Source organism: Stenella coeruleoalba (assembly GCF_951394435.1).
Source record: "Stenella coeruleoalba genome assembly, chromosome: 16".
Lineage (NCBI taxonomy): Eukaryota > Metazoa > Chordata > Mammalia > Artiodactyla > Delphinidae > Stenella > Stenella coeruleoalba.
In genome coordinates this window covers 71,702,381-71,721,640 of record NC_137162.1, presented here as the reverse complement: position 1 = coordinate 71,721,640, position 19,260 = coordinate 71,702,381, and the positions used below count along the sequence as shown (strand labels likewise).

The window sequence follows — 19,260 nt, the reverse complement described above, 5'->3', positions numbered from 1 at the left end:
TACCACGATACACCGGACACTTAAGGTTTACAGTCTGCTGACTAGAATGTTACCACTACCTTTGTACCCACCTGTGGATTTTATGTTTACAAAGACCTAGTTGTGTTTGTTCCCACACTAGTGTGTTTATACTAGTACTTTTCTAGCTTGTACTATGTTTACACTAATTATATGACATAATATGTTAACAGGTAAAATATGAGTACCGAAGGAAAGGCTTTAAGGACACTGTTAAAAGCCTTGGAGAGCCTTGGTAGACGGTGATGAAAAACCAACTATGGGGCCTTCCCTGGTGGTGCAGTGGTTGAGAGTCCGCCTGCCGATGCAGGGGACGCGGGTTCGTGCCCCAGTCCGGGAAGATCCCACATGCCGCGGAGCGGCTGGGCCCGTGAGCCATGGCCGCTGAGCCTGCGCGTCCGGAGCCTGCGCTCCGCAACGGGAGAGGCCACAACAGTGAGAGGCCCGCGTACCGCAAAAAAAACCCAAAAAACAACTATGGGACTTCCCTGGTGGTCCAGTGGTTAAGACTCCATGCTTCCAATGCAGGGGGCACAAGTTCAATCCCTGGTTGGGGAAGTTCTGAATGCCACACAGCCAAAAAAGAAAAAAAAAAAAACAAAACCAAAAAGCCAACTATGGTCAAACTACATATGGGTAGGAGAGCTGAATAGATTGGGGGAAAATTATAAAAGTTGAGAAATATCCTGGACTCAAACTGCTTTGCAAATGCCTCAGTCTTCTCTTCTTTTAACCCTAAACTAGAAACTACAAAGTATGTAATTAAATGACAAATAAATGTATATTGAAGGGCTAAAATTAAATGGTTGAGGTATTTACATATCTATTTACGATTCTTGACCTAAACTGCCATTTAAAAAAAAAAAATTGGTAAATTATAGTTTATTCATGCACTGAAAAAAAATCATTAAAAAAAAGCTAAACATCAATAAATAAACAACAAATTTTAAACTGCCATTTTGATAACCAGACCAACTACCATCAAGACGGTGACAGATAGTGAGTTTCTTCTGGAGGGTAAATGCCAGGCAGAGAATGACGCATTCAGACTCAGCCCTTGGACTTCCCCAGCTGTCCAGTGGTTAAGGCTCCACCTTCCAACGCAGGGAGCGTGGGTTCGATCCCTGGTCTGGGAACTAAGATCCCACATGCCGCAAGGTGCGGTCCCAAACAAACAAACGGACAAACGAGCTCATCCCTGATGTTCTTCTATATTCTATGTTCCATGAACAACTCTGACCAAGTCTCAGGGTTTATGGTTTCACAACTTGCAGAGAAAAAGTTCAAACTCCCTTTTTCCTTTTGTGGCTCTGACAGCTGACATCTAGGTCAACCAAAAGAACTCAATTATGCTTCCAAACTGTGCTTGTTTTAGAAGCTTTGTGCATGAGCCCTTCTCCATAGAGTGCAAACAACTGTGGGCCAATTCTAGGTTTGTTTCCTAAGCCATTAGGGATGAGCAATGTGCCAAGGACACAAAGTTCTTGTTCTATTTCATTTTGTTAAATAATTGAGTAGATACACATACAGGGAAGGGATGTTTTCAATATCCCTTGGGTAGAGACTTTTGTCATTGGTGGTGGTTCATTACTTTAAAAGAGTGATCCTGGAAGAAAGCATGCCTATGTTTAAAGGTTTTATTAAAATCATTTCTTCTCTCGAAGCAAACACTTCCACGCTCGGCACATACCTTAGCTTTAGCTTCTACCTGAGCGCCGTCTTGCACCAGATACCGCACGACTTCGGCCTGGCCGGACCGAGCTGCCATGTGCAGCGCTGTTTCTCCTCTCTGGGGAACAGGAGCCGTTAGGTAACTTAAGGTAACTTAACGGCAGCTCTAAAGAAGACTGGCCTATTTGCTTTGCATAAAGTTGATGATGGAGGGTTTTTTTTTTTTTTTTAAATAAAAAGTAGTTCCAAGCACTTCCTTATTGAAAATACGAAAGATAGGAAATCAAATACACAAGAATTTCCCAGGAACCTGGTCCATGATGGAAGCCATCAGTGTAAGCCCAGAGCGCACGGCAGGATCAGAAGCCGTGCTCCATAATCTACAGTGTAGCCTCACTGGGGGTTCAAAGGCAAATGCTATGGGGCCAAGCAGGAGGGTAGGCGAGTGAAGCGGGCAGATGGGGGAATGCTCCTGGAGACAGGCCAGGCCTTCTCCTGGCTGGGGGAGGCGCTGCTAGCTGGCGTCAGCGGGCTACTCCAGTAACTCTTTGCGATGCCAGCCGTGTCATGCCATACCTTCCTATTTTTCAAACACAGCGGCAGTCTGCATATTTGTGGATATTTCTTGAATGCTGGTCAAAAAATCAGAGTTCAAAACAAAAGAAAACCAAAAATGCTGCACAGGCAACACAAAACACACCCAAGGGCCAGACGTGGCTTGCCCTTGGTTTGCATTTCCTGCTTTATCTCAACAGGTCATTATCCTTTGGGGCATTATCCCAAGGGGTTATTTTCTTTGCCACTGGACTTCCCCCGCCTCTGCTGCTTTTCACCAAATGGACTTTAATTCAGATGATCTTTTCGTTTATGTAATAATAAAAAAAGGAAAACAACATAGAAAACACATATGGATTGAAATGTAAAAAGTGATAAAAATCAAATATATTCTCCCCCACACAAGTGATGCCCACTTTTATTTTTTATTTTAAAATTATATATATATTTATTTATTTTTGGCTGCGTTGGGTCTTCGTTGCTGTGCACAGGCTTTCTCTAGCTGCGGCGAGCAGGGGCTACTCTTTGTTGCGGTGCGCGGGCTTCTCATTGCAGTGGCTTCTCTTGTTGTGGAGCATGGGCTCTAGGCACGCGGGCATCAGTAGCTGTGGTGCACGGGTTTCAGTAGTCGTGGCTCGTGGGCTCTAGAGCACAGGCTCAGTAGTTGTGGCGCACAGGCTTAGCTGCTCCACGGCATGTGGGCTCTTCCCGGACCAGGGCTCGAACCCATGTCCCCTGCATCGGCAGGCGGATTCTTAACCACTGCGCCACCAGGGAAGTCCCAGTGCCCACCTTTAAATTACTTTTTATAGATATCGCTTTGCTTTATAGGACATCCACCTCCATGGAAGGATATGCAGAGATACAGTTCACACGAAACTTGTTGCTATGTTTCCTGAAAAGGTGCTGAGGATGTAGGTGACCATGTTACCCAGTGTTCTCTTTGTAAAGGAAAACCTTCTCTCCTGGCGTTAGTACCAGGAAAGACTGCATTTCAGCTGAGAGCTGGTCTGACGTGGATGTGCTCACTCAAGCTGTTGGAAGACACAGAGTCTTTCGGGGGCCTACCCTCAGGGTGAGGACGCAGGACCTTATGGTTTGCCCTTTCTGTCCCAGAATGTTCCTCTTTTTATTTTTATTTCTTTGGTGCTCATGAGTCCAACAAGTGTTCTTATGCTTGTGGTCTGGGGTGCTAAGATTGTTATGCTGCTAAACTTAAAATTCTGTAAAGCAATGTCAAAGGCCACATGCGGATCGAGGGTGGTAAGTTACTCCTCTGACATTTACTATGAAGTGAGTCTCATGGTTCTGCAGAGCAATGCTCAGTGTGGGAAAACAACAACATCCAATAATGAACTGAGTTCCATGGGTTTGCGATAACATTGTCGAGCACGCTGAAGAGAAATTACTTTGAAATTACTTGAAATCACAATAAGGAGAGTGTTGGAACCACCTTCTCAACATGCAACACTTATTTTTTAAAAAAATTTTATTCAAGTATAGTTGATTTACAATGTTGTGTTAATTTCTGCTATATAGCTAAGGGACTCAGTTATACATATATATTCATTTTCATATTCTTTTCCATTATGGTTTATCACAGGATATTGAATATAGTTTCCTGTGCTACACAGTAAGACCTTGTTGTTTATCCATCCTCTATATACTAGTTAGCATCTGCTAATCCCAAACTCCCAATCCATTCCTCCCCCAACCCCCTCCCCCTTGGCAACCACAAGTCTGTTCTCTATGTCTGTGAGTCTGTTTCTGTTTTGTAGATAAGTTCATTTGTGTCACATTTTAGATTCCACATGTAAGCGATATCATATGGCATTTTTCTTTCTCTTTCTGCCTTACTTTGCTTAGTATGATAATCTCTAGGTCCATCATGCATGCAACATAATGCTTCTATTGAAAAAAAAAACTCTCCCCGTCCACAAAACTTTATTTTCTAAAGCATAATATTCAGTAGTAATATACACAGTCCCTAAGTCTCAGCAATCTGTGACCAGCTAGTGATCGAATGGACCTTGCTTTTGAAATAAAGGAAACCACAGGTATTTTCAAAATTCTGCCCTTTTCTAAGTACTCAAGTTAAATGGGAATTAATTTACCTATAACAAAAATAAGTAGATTGAGAGCAATCGTTTCCAGTTTCATAAATGCTCACAATTAGACCTAGTTTGTTCAAAGGATACTTACCACGTTGGTGGTATTTGGTGAGGCTCCATGATGCATTAGTTGTGACACGATATTTACATGCCCCATGAAGGCAGCAACATGGATTGGGGTAAGGCCCGACTGGGGAAAAAGAGGGAGATGTCAGTTTGTTGGCTTATTTTAAAAAGGGTTTGTCTGCCTGCCCGCCTGCCTACTTGCCATCCATCCATCCAGGCTAAGATAACCAATTTATTGATCAGATCAGAAAACATCAAGACATCACCATGACGTCATAGATTTTATAAGGCAAACGTATCAATATTCATCATGTCTCTAAAGCACGTTCCATGATTATGAAAGGCCTATGTCATAACCATTAAAGAAGAGAGATTTATTTCACACATTCTATATAGCTCTATAAAAAATATTTAGCAAAATACCTTGAAGGTTTTTTCCCTTTGCTACTAAGCCTTCCTTATCCATATGACTGTGTGTATGTGTGTGTGTGTGTCTGTGTGTGGAGGGGGGGACACTTGTGTGATTACATACACAATAGCAAAAATTCAACTTGTATTTCAGATCCTGTTCTGGTCTTTTAGTAAGGACTCCCATGCTCTCAGAATCACTGATTATATTACACGTGAAAGAGCAGGGTGGAAACACAAAGCCATCCCTCTAAGAAATGAGCAGATCAGCATTAACTGTCCCAATCATTTAAATTTTTATCTTTCTGCATATTATAAATCAAGGTGATATAATTAAGGCAAATAGAACAATGGTCACTAGCCCTTAATTTTCATGTGTGCTTCGAAGTCCCCCTCACACACACACCCCCCACCACTGGTACTTCTTGCATAAAATGATTGCATTTTCAATTTTTCAGAATTTAATCCCACTTATACCATGAACATCATAATTTGGAAAAAAAATACTTAATATGGCTAGAAAAAGCTGAGAGAGAAGGAGACAACTAATTTCAACAGAAATTTGAGTAATGTCAAAAAATATGTTAAAGGAATTCTATACAATGAAAGTAAGATAGAAAACAGAAGAGGTAGAATTTTGGTTGCCCAGACTTCAAATAGTGGGAACTGAGGAAAACAGGGGGAAGGAGAATTTTGTTATAATTCGGCACCTTTTCCCATCAGCAGGGGGAGTTGTGAGGACATGGTCTGCGCCACCTTTCCGAGGGAGTACAGGGCTGGCCGTGGCAACTTCTCATCACAGGCTGGCATCTCTGGACACTTATTCAGACGCCAGTGAAAAATCTTTGATTTCAGAGCCCATTTTGATCTTTAAAAAGGGCTGCCACGCACTGAGAATAAACTTACTATTTTATAATGAAAATAACTGGATGCCTACCATAAAGCCAGAAGACTCAGGAAAGAGCGAATCGGTATTAATATTTTCTATCATTTAGTATTTCGAAGTTGTAAGTGTTAGAAATCAAGGCAAATACTTCACGTGCAGATGAGAAACTGAGGCAAAGCAACAATGACTGGACTAGACCTTAGTTTTTACGTTAGCTTCGAATCCTAGAGTCTTCAAGGTTGCATTCAACAGAACTACTGAATGATCTACTATGGCATCTACTGTGTTGCGGGTATATTAACACCAGTAAGACTCTGGCCTGCCTTGGTGGAGCCTGTAGTTTTGGGGCGGGGTGGAGGGGAGTGGCTGGGTCATAAGTAAGCCAGCTGGACAAGAGCTTTGACGGAAATATGCACAGGATGTGCCAATGGTCCCAAGGAGGAGCTCCTGGCCCAGGCCGAGGGTTACGGGAGGATTCCCAGAGAAGGCAGCCCCAGATCTGGTCCTGAAAGACATACAGGACTAGGCTGGAAAGGGAGGGACGTGACGCGTGGAGGGTGTAGAGATATGGAGTAAACCAAAGGGAGTGCAGCCCAAGGAAGTGGATGCCAGGCTTGGTTTGAGTGTTGCAGGCTCAGCCCTGATCCCAATAAGTCACTTCTCTGAGTTCTATGTCAGTTTGCATGAAAGAAACTGAGAGCTACCCTTTTACTAACTTCAGCAACTCTGTGCTTCGTTAATTCTGAGTGTTTCCTGAGAGCAATCCTCACTTCATCAGTATGCAGAGGTTATGTCGTGCAGGGGTTCTCAACCGTGGCACACGTGACATTTTGAGCCAGATAATTCTTTGTTGTTGGAGGCTGGGCTGTACGCCGTAGAATGTTTAGTAGCATCTCTGGCCTCTGTCCACTAGATGCCAGTAGCACCATCCAGTTGTGACAACTAGAAATACTTCCAGACATGAACAAATGCCTCGTAGCGGGCAAAACCACCCCTCAGCACCGCATTACAGGATTTGAGGAGCAGTGCATGAATGGATTTCATGTAAATTACGCTTGGAGTGATGGCATCCCCCGTGCCCCCGCCTGCCTTGAGCACGACACACGTGTTTGGGTTATGCTTCTCGTCATGGTGATGTATTTGCACTCTCCTCCCACTCTCGTCTGCTCTCCTAAGCACTGGCAGCCCCTCGGGTGAAGGGTTCAGAAAGTAGCAGGACACCCGCACACAGCAAAACTATCTGGTCGTCAGGGAGGGCACCGGGCCTCTGCCTGCTGAGGCTATCCACGGGGAACCCCAGAAACCCTCCTCTTCTCACCTCGGTTACAGCTTGGATGGACGCACCATGTTTCAGAAGGAGTTCCATTACTTTAATTCGATTCTTCTTGCAGGCGATATGGAGAGGGGTAAAGCCATTCTGCAAGGGAAAAAGACGCAGACCTACTGGATTACGTTCCGTTGAGATCTACTTCCACTGTGTACGGTAAAATATTTTTGCCAAAGTGACGTTGTGTAAAGATTTGGAAATGAGCGGCAACAGCGAGGGGTTAAACCGAATACAGATCCTTTTCTGGAAGCACACGTAGTCTCCCTGCTCCCAGGAACCCAAGGTGCCCTGCTAATCACGAACAGGAAGCAAATTTTTGTCATAATCTCCCGGTAGTTAAGGCAAAATGGTCATGCGTCTTCTTAGACTATTTTATTCTGGAATTTATTTTCCAAATATGTCCCTCCTCTACCTCATTTCAAAGACAGACTAAAAACATCTCGGCCAAAATTGGTCCTCACAGCCATAACTTCACCACTGCCCACTGTGACTTCTCTGCTGCATTTAAAAACAACTTCAAGACCTGTTCTGAAATGTTTTTATTTCTTCCAAGTTTTAAGATTCAAGTAGGTGCTTACTCCAAGGAAGCAGAAAGTTAAACAACCCAACATTAGTTGGATCATTTGGTTTAATATTTAATCTAGTACAAGAACCTGCTTTTTAAACAAATTACGTACCAAACTGTACTGCCCGCTAAGTGAGAGAGACCACGGAGCATATTTTTGTTGCCACAGAGAACTACAGAATATCAGGGCCCACCACGCAAGCTTAGGTCAGAGTCACCGCGAGTGCTTCTATGGAGGTTTTGAGACCATTTACCAGGCCTTAGTCCATCCAGGGGTGACTGCCCACAACCTCCAGAACCTCCTAATGTTGTGAAATCTTCAGTCAGAGGAAAATGAGGATGGGAGCCCACACCCTGTCGTAAGGCTTTTTTTCTTGTGTGGAAAAATAAGTCATGACTGCTCATTTCTTTTCCTCCCTTCTCAGAATTCAAAGATATGCTTGCTATCTTGGGCCAGTCAACAGCTCTTAAAATGCTGCTCCAGGAAAAGCATTTAGAATTACGATGGTGATGGAGCTGCCTGGGGTCTGGAGGGCTCCTCTCTGCCCATCCGTTACTGCCCACTCCAAATCTCAGGGCCCACAGAGTGCCAGAGGTGACCCTATGAGCCGCAAGGGAACAGAGACCCTTCCTAAAATGGTTGATCAGATGACAGCCTTTACTGCAAAATTGCTAGTAAACGCACACATTTTCCCTAGCACTTGGTGACATATTTTTTTCCTAAACATGAGTGCTTCTTCTGAGCTAAATTTAAAAAGCTTACTAACTTGGGACCATTTATTTTTCTAAAGACAACAAACACCATCTCCTTGTGAAAACCAAACTATATAGCAAAGCTCAAGGTTAAAGCAGCATGGCATTCTAGGAGTTAAGACTACAAACTAGACCAAATTTTTGATTCGCAACTTGAGGAAACAATGATAGGTGATATTTCATTACCTTACATGGTTAACATCCTCACACCGAATTTCTGCTCACAAATTCCTAGACCTTTCATGTTTAAGATGAAGTTTTCTGATCATTTTGCCTCGTATTTTTAGATCTCACAAAAAACTTTTAATTCACAGTTATCACTTTACCTACCAGAAGATACGCTGACCAGCTCAGTCCTTTTGTACTTGTACAGTCTTTGGGTTTATTTATGTAAGAGAATCATGAGTGTGACCATAAAGAAGTTAATGATTTAGCCTCACCAGTCTTGCTAATGTTGGAAATAGAAGGGTTTACAGATTTTCCAGAAGGCCATTTGAAGGTGGACAAGAAGTACACTTTACTTAACTAGACCTTCCATTTTCACCTCCTGAAAAGGAAACCCTTTACGTGCAGGGGTAGCACGTGGTCAGCAAGACAACACAGGCTGGACTTGTGAGCTAAGCTACTCACCAGGGCTTTGGCGTTGGGGTTAGCCTTCTTGTCCAAGAGAACCTTGGCGACTTTGTAATGGCCACAGTGGGCAGCCACGTGCAGGGCAGTCAGGTAGTCATTGGTGACGTCGTCCACAGGCACGTTATGCTGGAGGAGAAGCTGGACGCAGTTTAAATGATCCCCCTGTGTAGCCATGTGCAGTGGAGACAATCCATTCTGCAACACAGAAGACAAGCAGAGTTTATTGTTTTACCTTTCAAATGCGAATATGCCCAACATAAAATACAGTACAAATGTGAACAGATGAAAACCCTAGATCTGCACACGGAAATGCCTTCTCTTTTTAAAAGGTTTTGTGGCAACTGTTTTGAACTGCAGCTACTTTCCAAACTAGTCCTCCTACTTCTTAAATCAATCAAAAATAAATTTTCAACGATAATTTCTTTTTCTGATTTAAAAAACAGTGTGAATTGCACCAAGGTCCACTACTGATTGCATTTCCAGTGAATCTGAATTCTTAATACTTAAGACTGAAAACTGGAAATCAACTACACTTCAATAAAAAAAGTACTGATAACAACAACAACAGACTGAAAAGGATAAAATACAGGCAGAAACAGAATGGTATTCACTAGACGGGTTTTTATTTTGTGCTCCTGTGTTATTAATGCTTGATACTGAATATTATATTGATCAATTTTTAGAAAAAAGATCTGAATACAACACATTTCATCTCACATCAACGTAGAAAGGAAAACGTTGCCCTTTTCCATCAATCTGGTGCCCCCGTGTGTCTATGGCGAGGAAAGGCAAGACTGTGACGAACTCATTAACTAATTAATGCTTGCCTCAGTCTAAATCAATTGGGCTCAATGACAGGTCCTCATCTGCAATACGGATAAGTAAAAAATTCATTTAGAGAGCTGAGAGAAGGCATGAGTGGGGTCAAAGGTAACTAAAACCATTAAGAAGATTGGAGTGACATTTAGCATTCAACACACGTTTTCTAATGAAGGCAAAAACAAGGTATTAAGATATCAGTCTTTCCAGGCACTCTTCCTTTAAATATGCAGACAAAGTGTTGGAACCTGGGAAGTTCCTAGAGAATCCAGTTATCAAGAGAGGCTCTAGTAATTACTGTAACCTAGTTTAACCTACGTGGGAGGGAAAAGTGATGGTAAATTCAGTTTCCAAAAAAATTAACATCACTGAACTTTGAAAATAATGATATACTAAGTACACACCAAGGAACTAGGCATTTCTGAATCCTCCGGGCCAAGTTAAATTCCCCTAATTTATCTGAATGACATAAAACAAGAGTTCAAGGGGGGAGAAAAAGCAAGCCTTCCTTTGGCCACTCTCATGGCATCATTCACTCACCATGTCATGTATTTCAGCTATTTTTGTTTCTTGAAAACAGGAGGTTCATGGGTTATAATTTCCCCATATTGCCCAGCAGAGAGCCTTGTATATATAGAAAGAGCTCCATAAATAATTATGTAAATTTAAAGCCTTCATACACTGCCACTCAAGCAGAATATTTCTGCCTAAAAAATTCCACTCCAACATTTTGCACCAAAGTAGAAACTAAGGTGCAGGAAAGGAGGGGAACATTTCTCATTTGAGATACTGCCGCCCACTAGCATATGCACTTGTTTATTTCTTGCCAAAACATTCCTCTGCTTTATGTTTTGATACAGTCTTAGAGGAAAACACAAAGTAAACAAAGAAACAAAATGTGAGAGAACAAATGACTCAGTGGAGAGTACAAATGGGAGGCTGTGTCAATAAAAGAAGGAGATTCTCTAATGATACACAAAACAACCACATATGAGTGGGTAACTTATAGGTCACTGGGGAAGGACCAGAAGAAAGGAAAGATTATCTGCTGTGTGGAGAGGGGTTATATTATGTACGGCATTGTCATCAAGCTAAAAACATGGGTCCAGTGTGACGGCTCTTCTTAGCTCAGAAAGAGGAAAGTCTTGAAGAATTAGACAGACGGTCTTAAAGTTCAGAACGCCTTCATTCGCTTGCTATTCATTCAACAAATATTTGGGGAAGGTCTCCTATGTGCCAGGTGCTGATTTAGGTCCTTGGGGTACTGCCCTGAATAAGACAAAGTTCTTGTTTTCATTTCACTGAAGAGACAGCAAACAGGTAAAGAAACTAAGAAGGCCTCTCTGAGAAGATGACATTTGAGTTGAGAAATGTGTGAAGACTGCAGAGCTCTGGGACAGACTGAGAGAGGTCAGTCTGAGGGAATGGGAAATGAGAGCAAACTTGGTGTATTCTAGGAAGTGAAAGGAGGCTGCTTGGCTAGAAGAAGGTAAGGACCAGAAGGAGAGATGAGGCAGAGAGGTGGTCAGATTCTGGTAAGGAATTCTCAGTGCAGTGGGCGGGGCAACTTCCAGATAAACATGGTAGATGTGACATGCGTGTTTATCCATCCTTTCACAAACTCCACTAAAAAACATGCACGGAATTGAAAAGGTAAAACCCCCAGGGCATGCACACCCACACACTCACACAACATGGCAAAGGAAACAAAAACAGATGTGTGATGTCTATAAACTTTGGAATATGAGAAAAGATTTTAAGTGTTACCTCAGCCAGCAGAGAGGAAAAGGCTGACACCTAAGTGCCTGTTGGGGGGTATAACCCGTGGTGCGCTGGTAAATGTTTCACAATAGCTCTTTAAAGAACAGCCCTGAGATATGGCATTTGCCAATTTCCAAGGTGTAAAGACCTCTATGCTATGACCGATTTCAAGCTATCAACATGGTGTTACTGAATATGGAACTGGAAAGAGATGTACACAACAGGCTCCAGTATATCACGGGGTATAATACAGAAAACGGATTTACCGCTCAGATGCCCCAAAGGCAGACAATATGGAAACATAGTACCTTGGAGGATAAAGATGAAGCTTGGGGCCAAAAGCAGGATTGGTTTAGCTGCCTATGGAGTGGTCAGGTCTCCAAGCCCTTCCAACCCGGCAAAGCCAGATGACTGCCCCCTCATAACTTGCAGGAAACCAGGAATTTAATTTCTGGAGATTCTGGATGCGGAGGCTGGGGCAGAGCGGAGGGCAGTGGTTAGGCTCTGGACTGAGAACAGGTGTTCACAGAAGAAGGAAGGACAGCATAGGTGTTAAGAGTAGGATCTCTAGACTAAGACTGCCTGGGTTCAAATCCTTGATCTGCCACTAGCTGAGACATCTCGAGAAAGTTACTTTCTCTCTTCGGATCTCAGTTTCCTCATCTATAAAAAGGGCATAATAGTAAAATCAGTACCTCATGGAGTTGTTGTGAGGAGTAACTGGGTTAATATATGTAAAGTGCTTAGAGCCTGGTATGTAGTAAACACTATGTAAATGTTGTTATCATTGTTATGATTAAGGTATGCACAGAGGACCAGGAGAATGACAGCTCCTTTTCCTTTTTCCTACTCAATGTATTCATCTGGATGTACACGGCAAAAGGTGAGAGGACTCATCCCTCAAAAAAAACCGAACCTTCCAGAGAAAAGGGCAATTTATCCTGACGTTAGGGACGCCTCCAATCCACCACCACCTGATACACCTGAGAGAAGCCCTGCCCACACTCTCACGGAGCTTCCACTCGAAGGTGAGTGCTTGACACGGTCAGGTACAGACATTCGTGGGCAACCCCCATCATGAAAAAGAGAGCCAAAGTCAACAAAGAGAAAAAAGGAAATCTGAGGAGTTAGGGACAGATGAGAGGCAGAAAGAATTTTAAAGAAATGTCACCTTGAATGTTCTCCAAAAGGCAACAGGATGTATAGCATCCATAAAACAAGAACTGGATGCTTTGAGAAAAGAAGCTCTCAGAGGACAAGAAAATGTTCTTGCATATTAAAGGCATCAAAGAAAAAAGTCAAGGAGATTTCTCAGGAAAAAAAGCCAAATAGATACTGAGATGAACACTAGGAGAAGAATGACAAGACAATGATTTGCTTTTAATTGTGCTTATACTGCTTTGGTAAAATAAAAATTAATTTTAAAGAGAACGACGGGAATTACTTGGAGGCTTTTTAGGCAAGAGGTTGACATGATTTGGTTGACAGTTTATATGGCCACTCTGACTGCAAAATGGGAACTGGATTGGAAAGGAGCAGGTGAGGAAGTGGGGGACCAGTAAGGAAGTGATTATGATGGTTCAGGAAGATGATGTAGCTCAAAGATAGCAGTGGGATGGAGAGAAGATAGATATGGACTATGTGAAAGGAAGAACAACAAATAGAATGGTTTAGATGAGAAGCATTCAAAAGTCCAAGATGTCATCATGTGCAATGAAAAATGGGGGCTGCTTAATTCTGTTGGATAACATCTCCAACAGCTCACCAGTCTAAACCTGCATTTCAAGTGAGTGATGGAATTGTTCAGACCACCTTGACCCTGTCCATCTTCACTAGAGCTGTTGAGTAAACACCGATCAGAGTACAAACAGGAGTAATAGGTGCTTTTGGGGTTTTTTTGGGTTAATATTTAGAAATTAGGGCTCCTTACAAAGCTTAACATAGCTTCAAAAAATCACTGGTTTGATTTAAAAAAAAACAGTAATGACTCTGAGGTAGTTTTTATATGTCCCCAAATTTATTTACAAATATTCTCTTTTTCAAATACTGTCAAATGGTTTTACCATTTAAAAATCCAGAAGACACTTAGTAAAACATTATTTTTTTTCGGGCCATCATCATGTATTCCCTTCACATATGTCAACTTTTCCAAAGGCCCAAGCAAGGTATAGTCTTTCCAAAGTTTCCAGTCTTTTTCAGTGAAATGATATCTTGGTCCTTTTAATAGTCTGTGAACTCTCAAAAAATAAACTGAAGGGCTGGAGAAAGTGCACCAGCACCCAGACTTTAGACTGCAGATCTTGCTTTCTCCAACAAGCAATCATTTCTGAGCTATGAAAGTTTCATAGAATAAAATCAAGCAGTAAGTGTTCCTGAAACAAAACGAAATAAAAACAAAAGCAACACACACGCAAATGACTTGGTGATAGAGGGCATGCATCTGAAGGCCTCATAAACCCAAACTTAATCTTGAGGGTCACCAAAGATTGGGTGCACAGAGCCACGCTAATTGCTAAATTCAAACTATGGCATTTTCTATGTGATTGAAAGGCTGGGTGAAATAACCAGTCAAGGGATTCAAAGCTCAATACAGTGTGATGACCAAACACCTGGGGAGAAATTACCTTGGTTTTTGAGAGAATGGGGGCAGCTCGATCAAGCAGCATCTCCACCACCTGCTCGTGGCCACTCCTCGCTCCACAGTGCAGTGGCGTCAGCCCATCCTACCAAACAAGGCAACATCTTCAGTTACAGTCGATGGGAAATTCTATAAACGAGTGCATTTGGTCAAGAGTCGGCGCGGCATCCAATGTGCTGTGGGCCAGGGAGCTTCAAACGTTTACGCATGTATCTCATAAAACAATTTTATATTTTCAACTAGAGGACAGAATTTTTCCTAAGTTTAAGTGGTTGCCAAGTGTGTGATTCCGCACAAAACTGACATTTAAAAATATAACTGTTCCACTACCCTTTCGACTATTCAATGGAATCTAAACGCTATAAGTAATTTGATATCCACCACTTAAAAAAATACACAAATCTTTAAAATAGGAATTTGTAACAGAAATTTTACATTGGTCCTTTTTGCTCCTGCGTGTCTATTTCCATTCCACTTCCCCCATATACTTTTATCTTCATGTAATATAATTTTATGCTTGAGTGTTTTTTATTGATTATGGTATCATATTTCCCTGCCGCAAAAATACATACATTTACTTTTTAAAAAGGTTTAAAGATTTCCTGAGAATATAAGCCTTTATTTAAGAATCAAAACTAAATCTCCTGATTGGCATTATAATTATTCATACACAATGGATCAAAACAGCAAAAATATATTACCCATTTTACGATTATTAAGCAAGAGTAACAATTTATTAAAAATTCCTCTCTGAATGAGATGTATTTTTTTCACAACTAGTTCATGGATCTGCTAATGAGTATTATTTATTGCTAAGATGAGACAGGGTTCAGCATCAATACTTCCCTCATTTTTGTTTTTATAAATGCTAGTGCTAAGACATCTTGCCTGCATAAATAAGTAGCTGGACTTTTGTTTTGGCAGTGCCGCTAATTCTCTAAACGCCTGAATTACACGCCAAAAGTCACTTAATAAACTTTCATCAAAGATGTCTTCCCATGATCCATCATAAGACATAAGGACCATTAGGTCCTTCCTTTTTGTTGGCAGCAATAGGACTTCTAAGCATTTGATATGCAGAGGATTGCGTATCTAATCACCAGACTCCTGAGTTCCTAATAGGACCCCAGTATTTTCAACTCTTCCCTTTTCCCCCTCTCCATCTCCCCTTCCCCTCAGAGGTTTTGCTCCCTGAGGCCTTGTCGCTCAGAGTTAGACTCAGGCCTTTCCTTCGGACTAGCGGACTAGCGAGAAGGGCTATTGTATCAAAACATAGGTGGGAGAGCAGAATTAACAGGGAGATGAAGAAGTGGAAATTTATTCACTTAAAACTATCTAAGTGGCTCCAAATCGTATGGAGAAGTGTTCACACACCCTGGCTTATGTGTTCCCCGACTTGAAGATTCCTGCTGTTGACACTTAACACCTACCCTAAGGATGGTCACATCTTACAATACATCAAAAGTTGATTTAATGTATTCAAATCACCTTCTAGATTGTGTGAGCAGATCTTGAAAGTAAGCCTAATTATCCTAATATATAATCAATAAGGTACAATCTTATTTCTAAACTACTAGCTAAATCTCAGTAGAATTAAAATTCCTTGAAAAATGAGATATGAATTGCAAATATGACGTGAGCTGGTTTGTATATTTTGAGCGTGTTTAAATATTCTACCTTTTATGTTGATTTAAAACATTTGCTCTTCTAAAGCAAAGTTAAGCAATATAACTGTCTTTCAAGTGAAAACAGCATTTTCTTAATAAAATAGAATAAAATAAAATCTGAGAATAAATGAAAAGTATACCCTGAAGGCCAAATGTCTTCCCAGTAATGTAAAACCTGAAAATATCTGAAGGAGAAATAATACAATCATCGCATCTACCTTGCAACACACAAAAAATGTCACATTCTCCGAATGTGATTGCCTTTTATGAACTAAAAGGTCAACTTTAATTCTCTCATTTTCGCATAAGTAGACTCTATGATATAAGGGGTGACAATATGTATAGGCATTTTCAAACTATGGTCACAGACATAAAATTATTTATCTTTGAAAACTCATTCATCTTTGAAAATGATCTTCCCCCAAGCAAAATCCTACACACTGAATAACAAAGTGCTTGGCTATCTAAGAGTAAAATCTATCTCAACTCCTTAATCCTTTGAAGTACATTGTTCCTTACAGACATATTTTTGCTGACTTCATCTTTTTAAAAAAGTTTTCATTATGAAAAACTTCAAACATATTTCAGACTAAAGTCGACTGTACAGCGTAATGAACGTCTAGGTACCTGGTGGACAGCATCAATAAATGTCACCTTAGGATCCACCTTGATTCATCTATATCCTGACCTCTTCTCCTTTCTTATATTGTTTTGAAGCAAATCCACAATATTCGATCACTGTATTCTCACAACTACCCTTATACGGAAGGTACAATCTTCTTTTTGTAAATGAAGACTCTGAGGCCCAAAGAGGTGAAATGACTCATCCAGGGTTCCATGGGCTGAACTCAGAATGAGGCCACTGCTGACTGCAGAGCAAATAAGGCATATCTTGGGAGGAGTTATTAAGACAAAGCCCCTCTGCTCAAACTTTTAGCCACTCAGCGCCTTCTTCTCCCTACATTCTGCAGCTGCTACCTCTGATCTCTGGTGTTTATTTATTAAAAACTTATAGAATCTGGAGACTCAGCCAGGAAAGGTGACTTTTTTCCTGCAGTGTCAGAGCTGTGAAGGGCTTTCCACTCCTCCTCCTTGGCCACTCCTCCTGTGAAGGCCACTCCTCCTTTCATCACCTCCTCCTGTGAAGGCCACTCCTCCTTTCATCACCTCATTTCAATGATACAGTCCGCGAGTTCCCCAAGAAAGGCCTCATCATCCTTGCTCAACTGCAAAGAACTCCCTGAAGCATAGCTCTTTCAATTGGAGTTTTACTTGCAGTGTTTTAAACACTGATTGCAAATGGCTGACTCCTCTGGATCTTCTGCAAATTTGCTTTGAAACTTTTCAAAGGTGCGTGGCTCTTCAAATAGCCAGAAGCCTGGCAGGAGAGAGCCCTTCCAGCAGGAAGCTCTACGAGATGTCACGACTATCTGGTGGCACAGACAGTGCCAGCCTGGCTGCTGGGACAGTCACAGGTCAGTGGAAAACTAGTGCCTAGAGTTAATGTAAGATCTTTAATTAGCACCACAGTTTCTACAGTCACGAAGACCGACACAACCAGCTAAACCACAGGGAGCTGGAAGAGGATCCGCCATGTAGTGATTCACAGTTCAGTTAAAAAAAAAAAAAAGCAGGCATTGACATTACTTAATACCAATTTTGTGGGTGGGGGGGAAGTAAACATTTAAATTTCGAACTAATTTCTTTGGCTTTGAAATAGGTGTGGCTTACCATTCATGTTCCTGATGGACTGTTCTGATCATGATACCCCTGTGTTCAACAAGATCTTTCATAACTGTCATCATTCCTCAGTCAAGTCTGAATTCCTCAGGTTAGCATTCAAAGCCTTCCAGTCAGTCGCTGCTACACTTGACTCTCCCCTAATTCCCTTCTCTTCTACCTCAGTTAAACTCTTCGCAGTTCTTGGAGAAAGCCTCTCATATTCTACTTTCTCTGCTTTGCACACACTACTTCATGTACCTTGAAGTTCCCTTTCTACTTTTGCCAAGATCCAAATCCTTATCGTTTAAAGTACAGTTTTTCTTTGAAGACTTTCCCAAAGCTAGACATAACCATTCTACCATCAGGATTCCCCTCATATTTTATCTGAACCTCTTTGGGGGAACCTAAGACTTTACTTGGTATTTTAGTCTTTGTGAGCTTGAATTATCATTCCAATGAGTCTGTTTCTGACGACAAAGTTACTAGCTTAAAAGGAATACTTGAATCTCACAGATACGGTAGCTCAGTATCATGTTGGTGAAAGCTGCTTACTAAAAATGACTGAGTGAATGAATGAATGAGTGGGCGAATGAATGGGTTTTGGGGCTAGTCTTCTAAAAACGTTTTCTAGTTAGTTGCTTAATAATTCCTTTCCTTCTTATCCTTTATGTTTAAGACTAGACTGATTTTGTGTGTCATAAGTGCTATTATAATACCTTATTGTCCCAGAAAAATAAAATGTTCAATAGATAAGTGACTTATAAATTGGAATTACACTGAAGAATATGCCTCAGTCTTCTTAGCATTAAGAATAAGAAAGTAAGGCAATAAAAAAAGAACGACATAATGCCATTTGCAGCAACATGCGTGGAACTCGAGACTATCATTCTAAGTGAAGTAAGTCAGAAAGAGAAAGACAAATACCATATGATATCACTTATATGTGGAATCTAAAATACAATACAAAGGAACTCATCTACGAGATAGAAAGAGACTCACAGACATAGAGAACAGACTTGGGGTTGCCAAGGGCGAGGAGGGGTGGGGGAGGGATGGAGTGGGGGTTTGAGATTAGCAGCTGCAAACTATCATATATAGAATGAATAAACAACAAAGCCCTACTGTATAGCACAGGGAACAATATTCAATATCCTGTGATAAACCATAATGGAAAAGAATGTGAAAAAGAATATATATATAGAATATATATATAAACTGAATCACTTGGCTGTAGAGCAGAAATTAACACAACACTGAAATCAACTATACTTCAATAAAAAAAGAATACGAAAGTAAGAGAAATATGAGAATACTTGCTCTAAGATTTTTTTCCTCTTTGTAATTCAGAACATTGTAAGCTTAAAAAAGCTATTGTGGATATTGTGTTTTGCAACAGTAGTGAACTGGTTTACATAGCAGAGAACTCCTTTCCTTAAAATTAGAGGAATGCTTTTTCCAATACAAAATAAGGATTCTTACCTGCTCCCAATTCCTGGAAATTTACAATTAATGTACAGTGTCACTTTGAATGGGTCCTAGGCTAAAAAGCAGTTCTTCAACATATAGGACAGTATATAGCTTTGACCTCCAGTTGAAAAATGCTTGACAAAGGCAATTCTTGAGGCTCTAGGGAGGCTGCCTCAAGAAAGGCAGCATATGC

At 41.2% G+C, this 19,260-nt stretch overlaps 1 protein-coding gene across 1 annotated transcript in view; it reads right to left on the bottom strand.

Annotated features, from left to right (window-relative positions):
* LOC307175491 (ankyrin-3-like) overlaps positions 1-19,260 on the bottom strand; it is a 331,772-nt gene that overhangs the window by 149,490 nt on the left and 163,022 nt on the right. The window contains exons 9-13 of the mRNA XM_079900598.1: positions 14,198-14,296; positions 8,991-9,188; positions 7,034-7,132; positions 4,447-4,545; positions 1,709-1,807 (exon numbers count right to left, since the gene is read on the bottom strand). Of these exons, the coding sequence (XP_079756724.1) occupies positions 1,709-1,807; positions 4,447-4,545; positions 7,034-7,132; positions 8,991-9,188; positions 14,198-14,296 (594 nt within the window). The remainder of the gene's footprint in view (positions 1-1,708; positions 1,808-4,446; positions 4,546-7,033; positions 7,133-8,990; positions 9,189-14,197; positions 14,297-19,260) is intronic.